Below are 22,789 nucleotides of genomic sequence, written 5' to 3' on the forward strand. Positions count from 1 at the left end.
GCTAACAGGGCTGCATAGTATTACTGTGCTGCATGGCTTAGTGTACTCTGGCACACTGTCATAAAGTAGTAATATGTTATAGGATCTAGCTGTCACACTTCGCACAAACAAAGAAATTCAGATTAATGTGTCCAGAACGGTTACTATGTGGGGCGTAGCCCCTTTAAGAGGAAGGGCCGGGTGGCCTGAGGTGTGGGGTGACCTGCCCAGGAAACCATCCCTGCAGCCACTCAAGGGCTGGAGTGTGAGGAGTACAGTTCTTCAATAAACCCTATTGTTCCTGGGGCTTGCCTTTGATGTGACCTCTCTGGAGCTATCTCCCCAGGAGTCTCAGACTTAACAGAACGATCAAGATTAAGATAAACCCAGGAAGACTTGGGCTGAAAATTACAGGAAGATATATTTGAAAAAAAGCAAATACAAAAGCAAGACCAATGCAGGTGGTATATTTGGACTTTCAATACATTAAAATCAGGTTCCACTACAATGGGTGTTGCCACATAAAGGCTTATAGGTTTGGGGTAAAGTATTATAGCATGGGTCAAAAATTGGTTAAAGAGAAGAAAACAGAGAACAAGAATAAATTGGTTATTTGTAAGTTGGCAAACTGTTATTGGTGGGGTACTGCAAGATTAGTTCAGAGCCCCAGCTATTTAAGATCTATAGTAATGACTTGAATGAAGTGACTGGATGTAATGCAACTAAGTTTGCTGACAATACAAATCTATGTGGAACCGTATGCTGTGAGGAGGATCCAAATAGTCTACAAGGGGTTAGAGACAGGTTATGTGATACAGCAAGAGGGTGGCAGATGGAGTATAATGTGGGGAAATAAAAAGTTATTTGCTTTGGTAAATGAGAAACTGTTAAATATGGCTGTGCAGAGGGTGATCTTGTACGTGAAACATGGAAAGTTTAACAACCAGGTACAGCAAGAGTGACAGAATTTAAATTGCATGTTGCCCTTTATTCCAAGGGGTTTAGAGATGCTCCTAAGATAATGGCAGAGCAGCAACATGTTGCATTCATGGGTATCTCTTCCTCAGAATACAAGATGTTGGCTGATTTGCTTATTAATAACATCATTCAGATGTTATTATCTTTGCAGCAAAATCTGCACCATAATCAATAGCACAAGTATGCTTATACCAAGGTGATCATTGTTAATGGCCCTCAAACAATCTTTCTGTCCTGGAATGTGAGAAATTAAAATGTGCAGTCTCATTCCTTCAGGTCATGAATTGTTGGCAGTTTTAAAAAATGACAAATTTAATATTTAAGTTTTCTCTTTCTTCTCCATCTCTTTTTTTTCTCTGTGTAAAACTGGTCTTTTTTCTCTCTTTTTATATTTCTTTCCTTACTTTAACTCAAATTTGCTCTCCATTTTCAGTTCTCTCTCAGTTTATTTCTCAATCCTTTAATCTTATTGGTTAAGGAGATACACTATTGGTACTATTGTTCATGAAGGTCTAATATGTCCTTTTGTCTTCCAGCACCAATATCAACTTGCACCTCCACCAATTTAGATGGAAAAAAACTTGAAAGGTGAAAGGTGCAGGAAAATGTTTAACTAACTAGGCACATTGTGAGATGTCCCATTCTAGGACATTCTGGTTCACTTGAGATAGACAAAGGGAGACACAGATGAATTAGGCTGTTGTATACATTCTTCCTTTTTAAAAACCTATTTAACAATTTTATCATTGAGTTCCTCCAACACAGAACAGAAACCCAGACTGTGCATATATTTAAAAATGTTATCCTTATTATTGGCTCTTGGGCAAGATTCTTCGGTCTCCCAGCCGTGTGTTTCCCGCTGGCAGGAGGTGGCGCATTTTTTGCCAGTGGCGAGGTTCCCTGGTCCCATTGCTGTCATGGGGAATTCCCACTGAATTCCAGCCCTTATTTCAAATGGGACTTTTCTTCTGAACAATGAAGAAATGATGATTCAATAAGATGATTCACTCTCTGTCTTGAAATTGTCTACAGCCATCCCAAGAACAAAACAATTCTCTTGTTTGTTTCAGGAATGTCACACCTCATTGTGCCTAAGGGGCTTCTCACATTCTACCTGGGGGTGTACAGACCAATTTCAAAAGGAGCTATAGGCATTCCGCTGGCATTTGATAAGCCAATTTTGCTAGTGGAGTCCATGATTCTGTTGAGACAATCCCAAACACCAGACCACCAACATGAATGGCACCCCTTTCAACCCGTAATGGCTGAGACATTATCAGTCATAAAAGCAAAGGCAAATTCCAGATGCTAGATAAACATCCTTTCTTGAAGTCACTGTGGAGAAGGTCACATGTCACATGATCCAAGACCCTGACCTTTTGTGCAGTTTATTACCTATCTGAGTGGTGCATCCAGTGTGCTGTTTAACATGCAACTGATGGACCACACTGAAGCAAGCTCTATTCAGCCAATCTGACCTGATTCTAATAGAGGATTTTATCCCTCAAATATAGAACTGATGCAATCTCTGCATGCTTTCTTCATCTTGCGACATCAACGCAACCTAAAAGAGTAAATCTTAAAATACTGGTATTCAGCCAGTCAATTATCCAAAGGTCTACAGAATAACATAAGAACATAAGAAATAGGCGCAGGAGTAGGCCATCTAGCCCTTCGAGCCTGCCCTGCCATTCAATAAGATCATGGCTGATCTGAAGTGGATCAGTTCCACTTTCTCACTTTCTCCCCATAAACCTTAATTCCCTTGTCTATCAAAAACCTATCTAACCATGACTTAAGTATATTTAGTGAGGTAGCCTCCACTACTTCAGCGAGCAGAGAATTCCAGAGATTCACCACCCTTTGAGTGAAGAAGTTCCTCCTCAACTCTGATCTAAACTGCTCCCCACCCTTATCTTGAGGCTGTGTCCTCTAGTCCTGCTATCCTTTCTAAGCGGGAAGAATCTCTCTACCTCTACCCTATCCATCCCCTTCATTATCTTATACATCTCTATAAGATCCCCCCTCATCCTTCTAAACGCCAATGAGTACAGACCTAGTCTATTTAGTCTCTCTTCATAGTCCAACCCCCTCATCTCCAGTATCAGCCTAGTGAACCTCCTCTGCACTCCCTCCAAGGCCAATATATCCTTCTGCAAGTGCGGCGACCAAAACTGCACACAGTACTCCAGCTGCGGCCTTACCAGTACCCTGTACAGTGGCAGCAAGACCTCCCTGCTTTTATATTCTATCCCCCTCGCTATAAAGGCCAACATTCCATTCGCCTTCTTGATCACCTGCTGCACCTACAGACTGGGTTTTTGCGATTCGTGCACAAGGACCCCCAGGTCCCTCTGCACCGTAGCATGCTGCAGCTTTTCGCCTTTTAAATAATAACCCCTCCTACTATTATTTCTGCCAAAGTGGATAACCTCACACTTGCTAACATTATACTCCATCTGCCAGGTCCTCGCCCACTCGCTTAGCCTATCCAGATCTCTCTGCAGACTTTCCACACTCTCCACGCAATTTGCTTTTCCACTCATCTTCGTGTCATCAGAAAATTTCGTCACCCTACACTCAGCCCCCTCCTCCTGATCATCTATATAAATGGTAAATAGTTGAGGCCCCAGCACCAATCCCTGCAGCACTCCACTAGTCACCAACTGCCAACCAGAATAGCACCCATTGATACCAACTCTCTGCTTCCTATTAGACAGCCAATCCTCTATCAACATGAAAGAATTCCTCACTGGATTCTGATTTGGGGATTTGGAACTCAAACAAAGCAATATTCAGTTTTTCCTGTGGTCATTGTGCTATAAACCTCCTTTCCCTTTTACTGTGTGATGTGGAGTGGGACGTTGCAAATTCTCTTTTTTCTAGATTTTGAATGCATACTATAAACTAACATGCTGACTTAATCCTAATTTGAGCCTGTTGTGGGATAATTAATAAAATTAGATCACATAAAAACTGAGGGGTTGGGAAAATATGCCACCACCTATTCATGAAAAAACAAGCAAATTCTGTTTATGGACAGATTGTAAGAGGAAAACAGTGCTTTTGAACTGACCCCCCCTCCTGCTTGGAACACATCAGTATTCAACAATTGCTCCTGTTTTTTGACCCTGGTATTGTGAGCAATGGTTGTAACCCATTGATTGTGGCACTGCTTACTCACGTCAGTGAAGGTAAAAAAGTGTTTATTCTCATGTAATCCTCCGCTTTATGCATGGTACATTTCCCAGCATGATGCAACAACGGTGAGAATAATTCTTCGATCTCACTGCTGCCTGCACTGCTGCATTGTAGACCTGTCACTTTCCGTAAAGAGCAATGATCCTGCTTCTGCAGCAGTGCAGTATCTGCATTTCATTCAATACCAGTTTGTTGCAGGTTCTTAACCATTGATAGATTCACAGCGGGCTGCAGATAACATTAAATTCAACTCAAGTCAAAGGTTAACAATGGAATTATAGCAAACAAATAGAGCTGCTGTATTCAAATTGATTGCTGGCAATGACAGGCGTATAGTTCTTTTTGGTATATCTGCATTCCATAATGTAAATGATTCAATATTCAACAAAAGCTTGCATTTATATGCCACCTTAACATAGTAAAATGCCTCAAAGCAATTCATAAAAGCGGCCATCAAACACAATTTGGCACCAGCCCATTTTAAAAAATTAATTTATGGGATGTGGGTGTCGTTGGCTAGATCAACATTTATTGTCCATTCCTAGTTGCCCTTGAGAAGGTATTGGTGAGCTGCCGTCTTGAACTGCTGCAGTCCCTGAGGTGTAGGTACACCGACAACTAAGGAGGGAGTTCCAGGATTTTGACTAAGTGACAGTGAAGCAAAGGTAAATATTTCCAAGTTAGGATGGTGAATGACTTGGAGGGGAACCTCCAGGCAGTGTTGTTCCCAGGTATCTGCTGTCCTTGTCCTTCTAGATGGTGGTGGTCATGGATTTGAAAGATGCTGCCAAAGGAGCCTTGGTAAGTTCCTGCAATGCATCTTGTTGATGGTAAATATAGGTGCCACTGTTCATTGTTGGTGGAAGGATTGAATAGTTGTGGGAGGGATAGCAAGAGGCAGCAATCAGGCTGGCTGCTTTCTCCTTGATGGTATTGAGCTTTGTGAGGTATTGCTGGAGCTGCACTGATCCAGGCAAATGAAGAGTATTTCATTACAGTTCTGATTGTGCTTTTAGATGGTAAGCAGGCTTTGGGGAGTCAAGAGGTGGGTTACCTACCTCAGGATTCCCAACGTTTGACCTGCTCTGGTAGCCACAATATTTACATGGCTAGTCCAATTCAGCTCCTGGTCAATGGTAATCCCCAGGATGTTGATGGTGAGGGATTCAGCAATGGTGATATCATTGAATGTCAAAGGGCGACGGTTACATCCTCTCTTGTTGAAGATGGTAATTGTCTGGCACTTGAGTGGCACAAATGTTACTTCCTCCTTGTCAGTCCAAGCCTGGGTATTGTCCCGGTCTTGCTGCATTCGGATATGGACTGCTTCAGTATCTGAGGGGTATCTGAACATTATGTAATCATCAGCAAACGTTCCCACTTCTGATCTTATGATGGAAGGAAGGTCATTGATGAAGCAACTGAAGATGGCTGGGCCTCAGACATTATACTGAGGAACTCCTGCAGTGATGCCCTGGAGCTGTGATGATTGAATTCTGACAACCACAACCATCTTCTTTTATGCTAGGTATGATACCAACAATTGGCAGGATTTCCCTACCCCGCCATCACCCCCCCCCCCCCCCCCCCCACCCACCCACCCACCCCCCCACCCCCCGCCAAGAATAATGAGATATTAGGTCAATGGCCAAAAGCTTAAGTCCAAGAGATGAGTTTTGTGGGTACTTTTAACAGGGATAGATGGCAATGAGATTTAGGGAGGGAATTTCAAAGTCAAATGAGCCGAGGCAAACTGATGTTCTGGTTGCCAAAAGTGGAGAAAGAAAGCGTGGGGGCAAGCAATTCATGCATCTAGCTGCAAACTAGTGAAACGCAAGATCTATCATTGAGTTAAGGTCATCTGTTTTAGCCAGGCACACACATAATGCAGAGCCAGAGCAACACATTCCCAAGTAATAAAGAAGGAAAAGCCCAATATAAAATTTGCTTTCAAGAAACAGGATCTTTTAACCTCATATCAATGTGCCATAGTGGAAATCTTCACACAACTGCATTGTAAAATGTAATGGCATGGGGCATGATTAGAGTAAGTTCAAGCCTGCTGAAAGGAGGGAACAAACATGATTTATCTCTCAGCTGACACTCCATTATGTGCAATCTTAATTCAAAGCCATATGTGATTCAAATTCTCCAGCAATTTGAATTTAAGTGCAGAATTTACTTCAACTCATTAAGCGTTGGCCATACCATCAGCATCACCTGCTCCAAATCGCAAACCATCTGACTTGGGCATGCATTGCCATTTTTTCATCATCACTAAATCGGCTGGCACCTTTGAATTCCCCACTCCACACTGTTGCAGGACTGCAGCAGTTCAAGGACAAGGCTCACCATCACCTACACATGGCAACTGAGGACAGATAAGAAATGTGGCCTTGCAAGACCAATATCCTGAGAATAAATGGTTAGAATTTGTGGAGTAAATTAAGGTTAAAGGTCATTTGACTCTATAGCATGAAAACAAGCCTTTCAGGCCCTACCAGTCTATGCTGACATTTGTCATCTATACACGGGTATTTTTGTAATCAGTTACTCACACTCTTCCCATATCAATGCAATCCCCTTTCCTTTGTCCACCTCTTCAATGTAACCTTGAATATTGTTTCTATCTCAACCATGAATCCTGGAAATGAACTGTAGGTTGACAACCCTCTATATGAAGATCTTTTTCCTACCTCTAAAGCTCTCATACTTCATTTTGTAAATACAGCCTCTCATTCTTGACTATAATTATTGAAAACAATCTGTTTCGAGCCACATTGTCCCTTATATAATTTTTAAAACATCTTCCCATGATCTGCTTAGACGTAGTGAAAAATGACCCAGTTTTTCAAACCTTTATTCATATTTTCATGTTGTCACATTGTTCTAGTCTGTTTGCATTACAGTCTCTCTGCAACCCTGGGTAGAGGAGGACACTCATAATGTTAAAATGGCGGCGCGGGCTCGTTGGGCCAAAGAGCCTGTTTCCCGTGCTGTGTTGCTCTTTGTTCTTTGTTCTAACCTCAATACTTTTCCCATAGTGTGGAGCCCAACACAGCACACAATATCTTTGATGCCATCTAAAAATATCACATAGGCTTTTCATTACGTCTTGACTTTTGTATTCTATAAGGACATAAAATCCACAATTCTATACTATATATAATTCTTTGCAAAGGATTTCATTTTTTTCTCAAAGAGGAAAGAACACAATATGGACATAATGGGATGAATTTTACTGTCCCACCTGCCACGGGAATCAGATCAGGCGAGGGGTGGACTATGGAAAGATCTGTTGACCTCGAATGGGATTTCCCGGTTTCAGGGTGAGTGCGGCTGGAAAATTGAACCCACTGTGTCCATGTATTTTAAAAGAATCTAGGGAAGATACAGCAAGGACTCTATTACTCATACTTAATAAATCGTCAAAAAAGGTGACGTGCCAGGGGACTGGCAAGCAGATAATGCCACACCTGTATTTAATATGGCAAATAGACTAGTCAGCTTACCATGGTATTGAGGAAAGGGGAAAACAGAAAAATGGTTAGAAATCAAAAAATATAAGAATCATGAACAGGGCTTTCAAAAGGGAAAGCATTTCTTGAACAACTCCTTTGAGAATGTAACAGAGGATAAACAATGGTAATGCATTAGATGTAAAATAACTAGATTTCCAAAATTGCTTTGATAAGATATGATCTAATAGACTAATTGATAAAATCAGCACATGCAGTCAGCTAAATAAATAGCTTGATGGCAGAAAGATAGAGAGCAGAGAATAAGTGTTAAAGGTAGTCATTTTGAGTGTCAAAGGATGGGAAGTGGGGTCCCACAAGGATTACTGTTGTTACCCTTATCCTTGTTGTTCACAATTTTTAGCAATAATTTCAACTTTGGAATGAAAAATATAATTTCAAACTTTTTGGACAACCCTAAATTGAGACAGACAGTCAACACTGAAGGGGGCTACAACAAATGACAAGCAGTCGTTAACAAACTTTTTGAATTGGGGATAACATTAGCAAATGAATTTCGGCATAGGTATGTATGAAGCAATACATTTAGAGGTGAAAATAAGGGAGACACGTACTATTCTGAAAACATACATCTAAATGGGGTAGAGGAACAAAACAATTTGGATTCTCACAAAGTTGAGTGGGTGCATGGTTTTGCAGCACTCTGCAATATACTGCACTCTGATAAATAATGAATGCGCTCGGCCGTGTTAAAAAATTAGAAGGGATAGCGTGTTAAAATCAACGGGTTGTGTTTGACAACGAAAGTTTAAATGGAACTTTGGGACAGTGAATACACAAGTCACTAAAAGTCATGCCACAGCTCAATAAGACCATTAAAAGATGGAAATCAAGTATTAGAGTTTGTTTCTGTAGGGATAAAATTGAAATATAGGCAGGTTATCCTAAACATTTATTAAATCTTGGTTGCACCGCAATTGGAGTACCATGTGCTGTTCTAGTCACCACATTATAAAAAAGGAACAGAAATATGCTGGACAAGATAAAAGTAAGACTTTCAAGGATGATGCCAGAACTGACTGTGAGGTTAAGTCTAAAATAAAAACAAAATACAATGGATGCTAGAAATCTGAAATTAATACAAAAAATTATGGACAAACTCAGGTCTGGCAGCATCTGTGGAGTGAGAAACAGAGTTAATATTTCAAGTCTGTCTGACTTTTAGCTCTGAAGAAATCATGCAGGTTTCCAAATATTAATTCTGTTTCTCTCCCCACAGATGGCTGTCAAATTTGCTGAGTTTACCCAGCGTGTTCTGCTTTTATTATGTGAGGTTATACCTATCAGGAAAGAATGGACTGGCTGGTTCTCTTCTGAAGGCTGGTGGGGTGGTGTGTGGGAGTGGGGGGAGGGTAGGGGGAGGTCTTCCAAATGATTAAGGTGTTGGGAGAGAGGAGACACAGAGAATGTTTCCATCTGTGCTGGGAACCATCAACAAAAATCATCGAATCCCCACAGTGCAGAAGGAGGCTATTTAGCCCATCAAGCCTGCACTGACAATAATCCCACCCCAGTAACCCCACATATTCATCTTGCTAATTCTCCTGACACCAAGGGGCAATTTATCATGGCCATGGCCAATCAATCTAACCCACACATCTTTGAGGAAACCACAGCACCCGGAGGAAACCCACACAGACACGGGGAGAATGTGCAAACTCCACACAGATAGTGACCCAAGGCCAGAATTGAACACAGGTCCCTGGTGCTGTGAGGCAACAGTACTAACCACTGCGCCACCGTGCTGCCTTATAGTGCCATAGTGACCAAGCAACCAAAAAGAGAACTTAGATGAAACTTCTTTGCCCACTGTGTGATGGAAATATGGAAGTTTCTACAGGAACTGATTAAGGTGAATAGCACTGACAGAAGAGGCAAAATAAGTACCTAAACGATTGAGGAATTGAAGGTTATGACAGAGTTAGAATAGAATGAAAGAGGGCTGGAGAGGAATATAAACACCCGGCATGGACAGGTTGGGCCTATTTCTGCACTGTATATTCTGTGCAATCGTTAAAGCTCTTTCCCCCCAGCTTTTACAACCTGAGATGCCGCCTTTAATATTTATGTGAATCTATACCCCCTTTCCCCAAATCCTGCAGCTCCTTCCCAGCACTGAACCTACTGTTGAATAGTGTGACGGCTACCGTTCACTTTTTAACCTAAATGTATCACATCGCACTCACTGTCATTGAATTCCAATTGCAACTCCTGAGGCTAGTCACCTGCCGCTACCTTGTGCGATCTTCCTCGATTTTTTAAAACCAAAGTACTTCCTATTTTGATCTCGGCTACAAATCCAGGCTGAAATCTCATCTTTGCTACATACGGTCAACAGAAGTGACCCCAGGACTGAACCATGCTGGATATCACTGTTTTCCCTTTATATATATATATATGATAATTTCCCTCTCAATTTCTGATTAGTATTCATCCCGGGGACTATTTGAACACTTTACTGTTTTCCGGCACACATTCACGCTCAATATTCAGCCGGAAACAGAATTCCTAAGGACTGAATATAATTCCCTCTCTCAGCTCCTCCGGTATTTTTGGTGTGTGTCCCGTCATACCCTACCTCATTTGTCTTGCCTCCTTATCCGAAAAGAAATCATTTAATCCATTCTAATACGGCTAATCTTCCATTGAATCTAACCCAGTTTGTCACTGAAGTGGTGATTTAAAACACATACAAGAATAGGCTTTTAACACCGAATCCAGTGGAAGGGCTGCCCCGGAGAAGAATGCCAAATTTAAGGGAAGGATGGTTCCACTCTAGAGATAAGGAAGGGAGCTCAGGAGCCTAGAAAAATCGCAGAGCTCCACAAGGGTTCCGCCAAGTACATCTTGATTCGCCAAGGCGTTTGCTCAGTTTCCAGACTGCTGAAATTCAGATGTTTCCTGCACTGTGGTACTCCAGAGCAACAACAATCAGTGCCATCACAGGCTTGTAAAATAAATCCACTTCGAATGAGGAAATTGGGTGTGTGAGGGGGTCCAGTTTACTCGATTACTACCAGTCCCTGCGTTGAATACACACACATACACACACACAAATGTCCACCCGCATATCTGTGAATAACTAATTTCTGTAACATTTGAAACAGCCATTTTCTGTTTCAGTAACTGTTTTGTAGGATTTTTTTAAAAGAGGCAAGCTCGCCACAGGTAAACACAGAACGAACCATTCACTGACTCCTGAACTTTGCTATAAACATTATTCTTTCTGAGCCATTCCAGCCTTTTGGATAAGGCGTCAGATCAAACCCAAGATGGGTCGCGATGCCTTATCTTGTCAGCTTGGACCTTGCTTGTCTCTCTTGTGAGGACCATGAACTGGATTCAATTTGAATGTGCTTTTTGGAGCAAGCAAGGAGATGGATTAAATGCTTTCCCAGTCCATTCCAAGCATTCGCTTCGTAACTTTCATTTTTATGGAGTGCCCGCAATATAAGGTCTCGCACATCAAGCGAATAGTGAATGGGTGATCCAGCTAAACAATCTGATTATTAATTGTGGACAGTCATGTCTCCACACACCGAATTCCGCTGTGGGGCCTCACTTCCTCAAGAGCCCTTGGAACCAGTTCTTTCAATGTGTGAACAAAAATGTTTGCAATTAATATACTTAATTTTTCAAAGAGGAATATTTACACGAGGAGCTGTTTTTTTTTAGATCCTTTGCATTAATGTGCAGCATGGAACATTTCCACGTTAATCATTGAGCCAATTCGCAGTCCCGATTTATTAATGGAAAGGCAAAGGAAAACATAGATTTTGCGGAAGTTCCCCAGACCCACAGGTTCGGAGTATCTGAGTTGGTCAGTGGGTTCAGAGCGGCTTGGAGCTGGGGAGCGATTCTCCAAAATGACCAGAAAGACTACTTGGAGCGGGTTATCAAAGAATGTGGGTTAGTTCCGGTGAAAAGCACAGAGGTATCCCCTGACACTCAGCCTAAATCCCAGTTCATAGTTATTAACCCAATAACACTGCACCCTCTAATCCGGCTCACACTGCACCCTTTAATCTGGTTCACATTGCATCCTCCAACCCGGCTCACACTGCACCCTCTAATCTGATTCACATTGCACCCTGTAATCCGGCTCACACTGTACCCTCTAATCTGGTTCACATTGCATCCTCTAATCCGGCTCACACTGCATACTCTAATCTGGTTCACACTGCACACTCTAATCCAGCTCACACTGCACCCTCTAATGTTGTTCACACTGCACCCTCTAATCCGACTCATACTGCACCCTCTAATATAGCTCACACTGCATGCTCTGATCCGGCTCACACTGTAATCTCTAATCTGGCTCACACTTCATCCTCTACTCTGGCTCAGACTACACCCTCTAATCCGACTCACACTACACCCTCTAATCCAACTCACATTGCATCCTCTAATCGGTTCACACTGCACTCTCTAATCCAGTTCACACTTCACCCTCTAGTCTGGCTCTCACTTCACCCTCTAATCCGGTTCATATTTCACATCCAGTCACATTTAGAACTGAAGTCCTGATCACACTAAACTGATCCCTTTGCTTTCGGTTCAATTTCCTGATCCGAATTTCCTAGATTTAATTCAGCTGCCTGTGAGCTGGATTTGATTCGGGCTGCCCGTTAGTATCCACCCTTACCCGACCCTGGTTATTAAACTATTTTTAACTTGCATTCATGCTGTTGTTGTTGCAAAACTGTGTACCGTTAAACAGGGATTTATTTTCCAGATGATCAGATATTTGCTTCACATAAACAGAACCTCCGACTTTAATTCCGTTTGAGATGGACGCGTACAGCGGATGAAATGTCACCGTTTGTGCCTGGTCAAAAAGGGGGTGAATAACAGATAAATTCGCAGCTTTATTTCTTTATTCGTGGGCTCCAATCTCAGCATGAGGAGCTGAAACCGGGCAGACAGGGTTGTAGAGTGGGAATTCTAACTGGTGTTTTCTAAAAAAAAATCATTTTTTAGTCATGCTAGCAATGAACGCAAAAGTCTGAGACCCTGTTTTATTTCAGTTTTCTTTTGCGGTTTCTCTAAAGGGTGTTATTGCTGACACGTGTGAAACGTTTTTTATAGAGGAATTGGGAATCCCAAGTTGAATCGCTAACTGGGCTATGGAGTATTGCCTGGTGAGTGTCCATTCCTCGTGTAAAATATCCATCGCCTACACGATAGTGCCACACAAGCCCCTCGCAAGACAACCAATAGATTTTATAGCAATTCCATCTCAAAACAATCTCTGATTCTTGGTTTTCTAAAGGTTGGAAGATTACTTCCCCAAATTCTAAACAAAAACCCGTCTTATCCATCGTCCAACAGACGCGCTATTCAAAAATCTCCCACTGCCACCTCCCAGATCAGGCAATATTCCGATTTAAAAGATCACTTAGACTTAATCAAAGACGGCACATTATTCCGATTTTTGAAACCGGTCCCTTTTAACAATGTTCAGACTCTGCACCCTTGTAGAGATGTGAACAGTGTAAAACGAGAGTAAGGTTTGTATAATTCCGACAATTATCTTAAAAATAACCCGGTTAAATAATCTTCCCAAATTTAAATAGTGATCACATAATTGCCTCGGTCTTATAGAAATATTGATGGCACATTATCTCCAAATAAAGATCACTCCAATCTCACATCCAAGCGCCGGGGACGGAACAGTCCCGCTTACACAGAGAAACTACACAATCTGCAGGTTGAACCACAATCACCTTGAAACAAAGATCCGACCCTATGCCAACCCTTACTCCATCTCAATTTAAACAGGGAAGGACCAAATTTGCCTTTATCGGGTAAAAGGTGCATTTGTTTCACACACTGCGTGTTTAAAAACCTTCATCTCCATACACTGCCTTCAACTCAAATCTGAAAACAGCGGCGTTGAGGGTGACAGATGTTGTTGATGCGAGGTGATTAAAGGTTGGGATTTTCACTGTAATTCGGTGGGAAACCCGCAGACGTTAATCTTCCGCATTTGGGGCAGGATAATAAGTCAGAAGGAGAGGAAATACAACAGAACGGCGAGCGCAGAGAGAGAGAGCATAACATGAAACCTGAATTAAAGAGACCAAACACAACATAGAGAAACCTCTCAAACACAAGGTTTTATCTATAGGTAGTACCTTTATATGTCTTGGAGTGAAAATGAAATGGCTTAAATGAAAAGTCTGTCCAAAAACTAGACAAAGAAAACCGGTCCCAGTTTCAAATCACTTTTCCTTGTGTACTGTGCCAACATTTTTTTCGTTCATACTCCAGCCATTTTCAGTTCCACAAAAGACTTTCCAAATGTAGCCGGCTACTAGTTTTCTCTCGCAGTTGCAACACACCAGCTATCAACCCACAAATCCAGTGGGCCTCTTTCCTTCCCTATCCTGACTAGTCCGCCTGCAGCATCCTAGCGAAGCAAGTGTATTAAATTGTAATCTGTACCTCTCTCTATAAGGATATCTATTGTTATCTACCTATCAGAGAGCTCATCTCTTTCTATTTCTTTATTTAAATGTATACATATATTTAAATATATATATATAATAAACACACATTTAGTTCGCTCTTGGCATATCTCGGTTTATTTTGGACGATTTACTTTCTAACAGTATTAATTTAATAATAATATTTCGCTATGTACAAACTCTAGCCAAGGCTGAAACATTCACCGTCAGATCCTTCCCACGAATCAGTTATATTTCCTTCCTCAATGCCCTCTCCTTGAGACCGGCACTCTCTGGAAAGGTGAATGGAGCCGGTGGTGTGCGTGTCTCCCGCCCGCTAGAACTTCTTTAAAATATTGGACCGATGACAGGCCTGGACCATAGAGCGAAAACTGCGGAACATATTTTCGCCCAAGAGCGTCCCACTGTTACTAAAGGTCAGCAAACTTGGGCAGACCGACTAATTTGCCTGATGAGGATCTCAAATTGGCACAGTGCATCGAAATAGTTATTAATTGTATGCAGTTCTCAGCGCCGAAACCGCAAACTATCGACACATATGCAACAGGCTTTATAACATTGGCACGAATCACCTCGTAGTGACTTATAATATTGATACAAGCATGCTAAGCCCACAGCAAGTACCCGTCACTCTATACCCGCCCACCTGGGCAGCCCAGCCCAATGTGAGTACATCTCGTGATATCAGAAACTATCTGGTCAATTATCTCATTTCGGTCTAACCTATTCCCTCGAAACAGTGGAAGCGCTTTATCCTTTCCTTCTTAACAGGAAATATTCCTCCTCTCTCTGTTGTGGTTTGTTATTTAAACAGTCCCGCCCCTCTTTAACTGTCTTTTTTTTCCTGATCTGACCTGTGCGTTTTGTCCCGGTTTTCTGGCGAATCTGATGTGACACAGAATGAGGGCAACAGAGCACTCAATGTAGCACACCAGCTGTACATGCAGATTAACACGGATTGCTGCTGTGTGGCCTGTAAGTGTGGAAGGGATTGTATTGATACGGCTTCTATTTACAACTGTAAATACACACGCCATATAAGTCACTGAATCTGTCGGAATTCGTACAGCACAAACCTAGATTAATATATCAAACATTAAATGACATCAAACATGAACAATTTGTGATTTTTACAAGTCAGTGTTAATATGAAAAGACCGTATGAAAATTGTGTAAGTTTGAATCTCGTTGAAGTGAGACTGCTGGCTAAGTAGATAGAAGAAGAACAAAGATCAAAGAAAATTACAGCACACGAACAGGTCCTTCGGCCCTCCAAGCCTGTAACTAAAACCTCCTACCCTTCCGAGGACCATATCCCTCTATTCCCATCCTATTCATGTACTTGTCAAGACGCCCCTTAAAAGTCACTACCGTACTCGCTTCCACTACCTCCCCTGGCAAGAGTTCCAGGCACCCACTACTCTCTTGTGTAAAAAAGCTACCTCGTGCATCGCCTTTAAACCTTACCCCTCGCATCCTAAACCTATGCCCCCTAGTAATTGACTGGGAAAAAGCGTCTAACTATCCACTCTGTCCATGCCTCTCATAATCTTGTAGACTTCTCTCTAGGCCCGAATGACAACATCAATGTAGACATTTCGTTTGTTACTCTGGAGGGGCCACACTTAGAAAGGGGGAAAGGTAAAACATTACGGTAAGTGCCCCAAGGCAGCACTATATATTCAACGGTAACTACTTAGCCGCAGAGTACAAATAATGACTAAAATTCTGTATATCAAATCACCCCCTCTATACCATGTGGTGCCACGCATCGTGGAAGGTCCCAAGCGGGCCAATGGGCACTGCATGTTCCCTCTCCAGGGTCAATGCAATGGATGTGGTGGGAATTGACACTCTTTCTGTAAAGCGACGCACCCCATTCCTTTCCTCAGTCAGCCTTTGTTGGACAAATGCCGCCCCTTGACCATCGCCACATGCAACCCGAAGTGACTCACTTGAAAAAGTCCTCCTTGCAGTACACGTTCCCGCCCCTGGAAAAACACTTGTCGGTCAGCTGCGCCTGACAGTCAGCACATTTCAGGCACTTGCTGTGCCAAGAGCGGTCCAGTACCTTCAGGATGAACTTATCCAGGATGTGCTGGTTACAGCCTGCACACAGCGGGATCTCTGCAACAAAAAGGGAGAAGAAGATAAGTTAATAACAATTTGATGGAGGAAAAAAAGCCTACAGAGATAGATTGCCAATCTCCATAAAGGAGTGGGGGGTGGGGGGGGGGGGGGCGGCTGCTGGGGGGAGACAAATACATTTGTGAGGGAACTGGAGGGCGAGGATTAAACACAAAAGGAGGCGAATTTAGAACCATAGATCATGGTGCAATAAATCTTAGCAAAATAAATGAAGGAGGCAAGAAAAAGATGTACACAAGAATTTGGATGGACAGAATGCGAAAACAATCTGAAGAAAAATAAAAACAAATTATCGCGGATGCTGGCATCTGAAACAAAAATAGAAAATGCTGGAAAATCTCAGCAGGTCTGACGGCATCTATGGATAGAGATTAGAGTCAACGTTTCACGTCTGGATGACCCTTCGTTCGCGAAAAATAAGGTGACATCTGCTGAGGGATCTTACCCAGATAAACCAGAGTTGAATTGGTTAAACAGGACTGTTAATTACTTCGAGAATATCACTTCTGTTCTGAGGTTAGATTTCTCAGAGAGCCCACTTATTATTCCTAACCATTTTTCTTTTTCAGTTAGGATTGCCACCTGGCGCAGAGAAACGCAAAAATTCGCCTTTCAATAGAAAAGTGTGAAATTCTTTCACAACAGCCAGCGTTGATCCTGTGAGCTGTAACATGCTCGTATTCCGATTCTAAGAAACAAGCAGTGTAACAGACCCGGCGCAGCTTCATCGTGAAACTCCCGGTAAATTCAGCCGACCATATTCGGCAGATTGACAATATTTCAGAGGTAGAGGGTTTCTGAGTGGAATATTTCTTTTACCAAAACATGGGGACAACATTTGAAATATATCGGATACAGACACACAAAAAATACTTCTCAATTGTCACCGAAAGAGCTGGAGATGAACGAAAAAAGAGGGAGAGAAATGGATGAAGTGAGGCCCTGTCTAAAATTTTAAAAGTTGAGAAGACCCCCCCCATCATTGACTCGAAGTAAGGGACTAAAGGTAATTCCCGGTGCCCAAACCTATCTTTTCCACAAACGTTTAAACCTTGATTTTGGCCGCGTTCAGAGGGAAAGTGCTTAGGTTCTCACCATTGTGGCATTTATTTTAAAAACACAAATATGTCTTAAAAGAGTTACAATTACAGGAAAGGGAGTGTGAGGACTAGGAATTATTTTACAAGATTGTATCGATGTGGAATATACTTGTTTTATATTCCATTACAGAAGGCATTGATAACCGAAGCCTTATGGATTGGGGAACCGGGCAACATGAATCAAACACATAGGAAGTTGAATCGAAACCTGAAAGTACTTTAGCTGTGAAATGGGGGTGGGGGATTGCAAGATCCGATACAGCCCCTCCAAAATGGCCGGCACCTGAAAGAGGTTATAAGACCATTAACTTCACAGTGTGGTGGTTCCCAATTGTTTCACGGGGCGGCTTGTTGCGACTGTCAGTTGGCAGCTCGCTTGAAGCAAGTTAACCAGATGTTGCAGCTTTATTCTGCTGATCGGGACAGAGATCAGAGTTACCCTAAGAGGACAGCATTCTCTTAGCAAGTAGTAACTCAAAATATCTTTCTTTATCCACTTTTCTCCATGAGACACATTATAAAATCCCCCTACTCCCAGTCTAGACACGAGAATCCTCACTATTGAATATATCAAGGTTTGCACTCTTACCGACTTACCAGCGAGTTTTAACACAGGTCTGGAACCCTGATTAATGCTAGTATTTGATATATAAATATATGTACTCTTCAGCCAGAGAAAGAGAGAGGTTAACAATATACTACGGGTTATTAATAGGCCTTGTCGGTAGCAGATTAGAACTGACAAACTGCATATTAAAATGTTCAGAACATTTCCCACGTCTTCTAAATATTTGCACCAAGCAGGCTTGCCATTTTGGTACCCCCCACCCCCACTCCCCATTTCAGGTCCTGCGTGTGTACGGAATGGATAAGGTACCCTCACCCTGAGTGGTATCACAGTTACCCACCTCACTACCCCGGATTAGATTCACAATCCCCTTACCACCCCCTCCCCTCCCCCGGCTGCTGGTTTACATCGGATGCTCCCACGATTGAATCTACTCTGCCGATGATACACAGGTTTTTTTTTACACACCATCCATAATCTCAGCTGAAGTGACAGGTCCTGTTTCAGCGTTCGCACGGACTGAAGTTACTCAGTGACTGTTCCCCACGCCTCCCCCCCACCCCTATCATTACCCAGTGAATGGGATATTTCCATCGAACTTCATCCATGCTGTGATATTCTCATTGCAACGGGAGCGCTCTCTTGTTCTAGGTAGGACATTACTTGTCCCGTGTACTTCACTGACCTAACCGGAAACCACCGTTTTTAAATACACATGTGAAAAAAAATCTCCTACCGTTCCTAATGATAAAGTTGCAACACTCCTGACCCAATCTGGAGTTTACATCGCAATCGCCATCAATAATAAACTGTCACCGTGCTCCCTATGCTGGCCTTTATTACTGCAGCCTAAAATTCATTTCCACTGCTTGCTCCTATTCCTGCAGACAGCCTGTTTCATCCGATGTCCCCCTCTGATTTTTTCTTTCTACCACCCTCTCTACCGGGTAATCCCTCGATCAGCAAAGACAGGTTTACCCACCACCCAGGTCCCCAGAAAGTACTCAGTTGGCAGGTGGGTGGATGGATGTAGGGGAGGGGGGTGGGTGGGGGGGGGGGGGTGTTGAAATGAAACAGGTTTCCCGCAGCTCTGAACGTCCCCTGTATTGAAAGCTCCTTACGTTGCACCGTGACTCCCAACAGCTCCCGAACTCCTTTCCCAGGACTCTCTGTGGCCATGGCTGCACTTTGCATCATTTTCCAAAAAAAATAGAATCGCCCCCCCCCCACCCTCCTTTTCCCTCTCTCCACGCCCCCAACAAAAAAAGACAAAAAAAATTAAAAGAGCTATGTGTCTCTCTGCACAATGTAAATCCAGCCCTGTCTTCCAAAGCGATGCGTCCAGATATCAATAAATAAATCCAGTGGCCCAGTAGCCTGTGTTGATGCGGGGTTCCCTCCTCACTGATCCATCCACATCTCTATCATCCACTCAGCCCAGGACACCATGACTTCATCGGCTGCTAGCTGCCAATCAGGCAGCGAGGGTGCTCCCTCCAGGGGGCGAGACTTCACCATAACAGGAGATCCCTGGCTGTGGAGGAGGCGGGCTCTCCACTCATTGGGGCTTCATTAGTACCAATGCGCCACCCAGCCTTGCTTTCCCTTCACTTCATGGAAGTCATTCAAACTGCAGCAGGTATTGCAGGCACTCTCGCCCCCCACCCCCCACCCCCGCACCTCCACTGCCAAAGGCTGGCACCGAAAGCGGTGGGTCTGCTGCTTCTTTTTGCTGATGGATTATTCTTCACCCGGGGCGAATTCAATCAGAAACGGCTCCGCTCCCTGTTCGGCTATTTACACAAGTGTCGAATTAATTCTAATATCTCTCCCCCAGTCAATCGGTCCTAATGCCATTTAGTGCGGTTACAGGATTGACTGAGTGAACGTGCTCTTCACCCCCATCCCCTCCCCCCAGCCTCTTTCAATCTCCGCCGCCTGGCAGGATACACTGCTATCTAACCAAGCTGAGCCTGGCAATGGTCACCCCCAATCAGGCCCCTTAACTCAGGACAGTCCCCTCAACCTTTCAGTGCCCTAACTCAAGAGACCCACTCACCCCCATCTGCTCTTTAACTCAGGATATCCCCCTCACTTCCATCAGCCCCTTAACTCAGGATATCCCCGTTACCCCCTTCAGTCCATTAACAGGATATCCATCTCATTCCCATCAGCTCCTTAACTCAGGATATCCCCCCTCATCTTATCAGCACCCTAACTCAAGAGACTCCCTCACTCCCATCAGTTCCTTACATCAGGAGATCCTTCCCTAAACTCAAGAGAGCTCCCTCACCTCCATCAGTTCCTTAGCTCAGGCCACCCTCCTCACCCCATTACTCCCTACCTTACGAGTATCCTCTCTCCCTCATCAGTATCTTATCTCAGGGGCACCCTTCCCCCATATGTCGAATCCATAGAATCACAACAGAGCAGAAGGAGGCCATTCGGCCCACTGAGTCTCACTGACTCTCTGATAGAGCATCTTATCAGGTCTACTTCCACCTTATCCCCATAATCCCACACATTTATCGTAGCCATTTCCGCTAATCTCTACATCTCGAGTCAATAACATGGACAATCAACTTAACCTGCACGTCTTTTGGACTGTGGGAGAAAACTAGAAAACCGGAGAAAACCCACGTAGACACAGGGAGAACGTGCAAACTCCACACCAACAATGACCCGAGACTGGAATTGAACCACTGTGCCACCATGCCTGCCCTAAATGGCACTCAGGAGCCTCCCTCCCCGCTCAGTTCCTTACTTGAGGAGACTGCCCCCCCTCCTTCAATCCCCAACCTAGGATCTATTCTTGAGTCATCCAGACTCAAAACGTTGGCTCTATTCTCTCTCTCCACAAAAGCTGTGAGACCTGCTGAGATTTTCCAGCAATTCCTGTTTTGGTTTCTATTCTTCGTTGAGTCTTCCAATTTCAACCTCTTGTATATCCCCCACATGCTTTGCCCCATGCTTAGTAGCTGCACCTTCGGCTGTCTGGAAGTGTCTCCTCAGTCCTTTTCCCACTCTAACTTACACTCAGAGTCTCCCTAAAACCTTGCCCTTCGATCGGCCGTCATGTCGCCTGTCCTAACGACTCCTTCAATGATTCGCTGTGATTTTCTAATTGATTGCCTTCCTGTGACATTTTACAACGTTAACATGCTGCATAAATGCAAGTTGTCGTTGGCACGCCTCAGTGATATCATCTGAAGACACAAGATCCACTTCCCCAAGAACCGCGACATTACCAATCTCTCTGCCACGTAAGTATCTCTCTGCCATCCCAATGCCTTGGTGCTGTCAGAGTTGGGTGAACAGTTGTGAACCACAATTTCCTTCAGCGACACATCTCGGAAGTCAAAGCTACCTCTGTAAACTGTGTCCACCAAATTTGACTCCCCTATCACTGCTGTTCTCACTGATCAACGTTGTCTCCCGGTCTCCAACACGTCTAACTTCGAAATCTCACCTTGGTGCTCAAGTCCCTTCACGGTCCCAGCTGTCACAATTTCTCCTTCCCAGAGCCTCCACTTTGGTCTTTTCGTCCCATCATTGGAAGCTCTGTCTTCAGATTTACCAGCCTCCCCCCATCCCTCCCCCTGCCCGCCCCCTCCCTCCATCCACACCTCTGAAAGTGCCTCCCTCTCTTATCTCTCCATCTCTCTGGACAAACCTTTGCTCATGTAGACTAATAATATCTCATTCTTTCATTAGCTACCCAGTTTTGCCATAACTGCTGTGAAGCATCTTGTAACATTCGACACCATAAAATGAGATAAATAAATGCAATACATTACAATTATTCCGTTGAAATATTAATTAGTTGATGATTTGTTTACTTGGTTCCGATTTATCATGTGCTAAATAAAAACTTATACAAGCCTAAACTTGAATCAAATACTTTAAACCGTATTAGATTTTGCTTTAAATAATAGTGTTGATCATTTGTGACTGATTAGCAATTGCATAAAAACAGACATACACGAGATACATGCAGACATACTTGGGATTTGCTGTAAACTATTCACCATATCTAAATGGAGACATTTACTATGACCACATACAGATATGTCATATGTATTAACTAGACATACTGCATACTTGCAGACGGGAAATTTACGGGAAATTCACCATACACTAATAAATATACTTTGATCTGTCAGACATATACAGACTGTAAAACATTTTACAAAATAGTAATACAATTATTCATAGCAACAAAGGGGTAATCAGGAGGGTAGCGACCACAGGAAAATATAGATCTGAGCTTTCAATGCATCCAAAGTTGTAAAATGATCATTGATAGGTTCCAGTAGCTCCCGTTGTGTTGACAATCGCACACAGCTTTCATTTCCATTCTGAATGTCTTATTATCACAACCATCATCAATTATCCGCTGAAGTCAACTTTTGGCTCAATTCTTCTCTCCCCAACGCACTCTCTGCTTTGTGCTTCCCTCTACCAATCTCCACACACAATTATTTCAGTTCTCCAGCTATCTTTTTGTCTCCCACACAAAACCAAAACAAAAAGATAACGCTGAAAATCTGGAATCAAATCGGGAAATACTCAGCAGGCCTAGTAGCATTTGTGGAGGGGGGGAACAGATGTTTCAAGTCTGGACGAATGGAAGGTCACGGGTCTGAAAGGTTCACTCGCCAGACCTGGTGGATAGCTCCAGCATTTTCTGTTTCCCTTCGTCTTCTTTTCCTTCCACACATCCTTCCTTCTATCACCTCTTTAAGCGTCCCATCTCCTCTCAACACGCGTTGCAATCCAATTCATTCTGATAACATCAATCTACTG

The 22,789-nt window shown here is 43.2% G+C and overlaps 1 protein-coding gene across 1 annotated transcript in view; it reads right to left on the reverse strand.

Moving 5' to 3' along the window:
- Positions 1–19,180, reverse strand: part of lhx4 (LIM homeobox 4) — an 82,074-nt gene extending 62,894 nt beyond the window's left edge. Inside the window, exons 1-2 of the mRNA XM_080195935.1 lie at positions 19,105–19,180; positions 16,123–16,294 (exon numbers count right to left, since the gene is read on the reverse strand). Coding sequence (XP_080052061.1) covers positions 16,123–16,294; positions 19,105–19,180 — 248 coding nt within the window. The remainder of the gene's footprint in view (positions 1–16,122; positions 16,295–19,104) is intronic.
- Between the last annotated feature and the right edge of the window lie 3,609 nt (positions 19,181–22,789).

The sequence above is a fragment of the Carcharhinus amblyrhynchos genome, chromosome 9 (genome assembly GCF_965287045.1).
Source record: "Carcharhinus amblyrhynchos chromosome 9, sCarAmb.v2.hapA, whole genome shotgun sequence".
Lineage (NCBI taxonomy): Eukaryota > Metazoa > Chordata > Chondrichthyes > Carcharhiniformes > Carcharhinidae > Carcharhinus > Carcharhinus amblyrhynchos.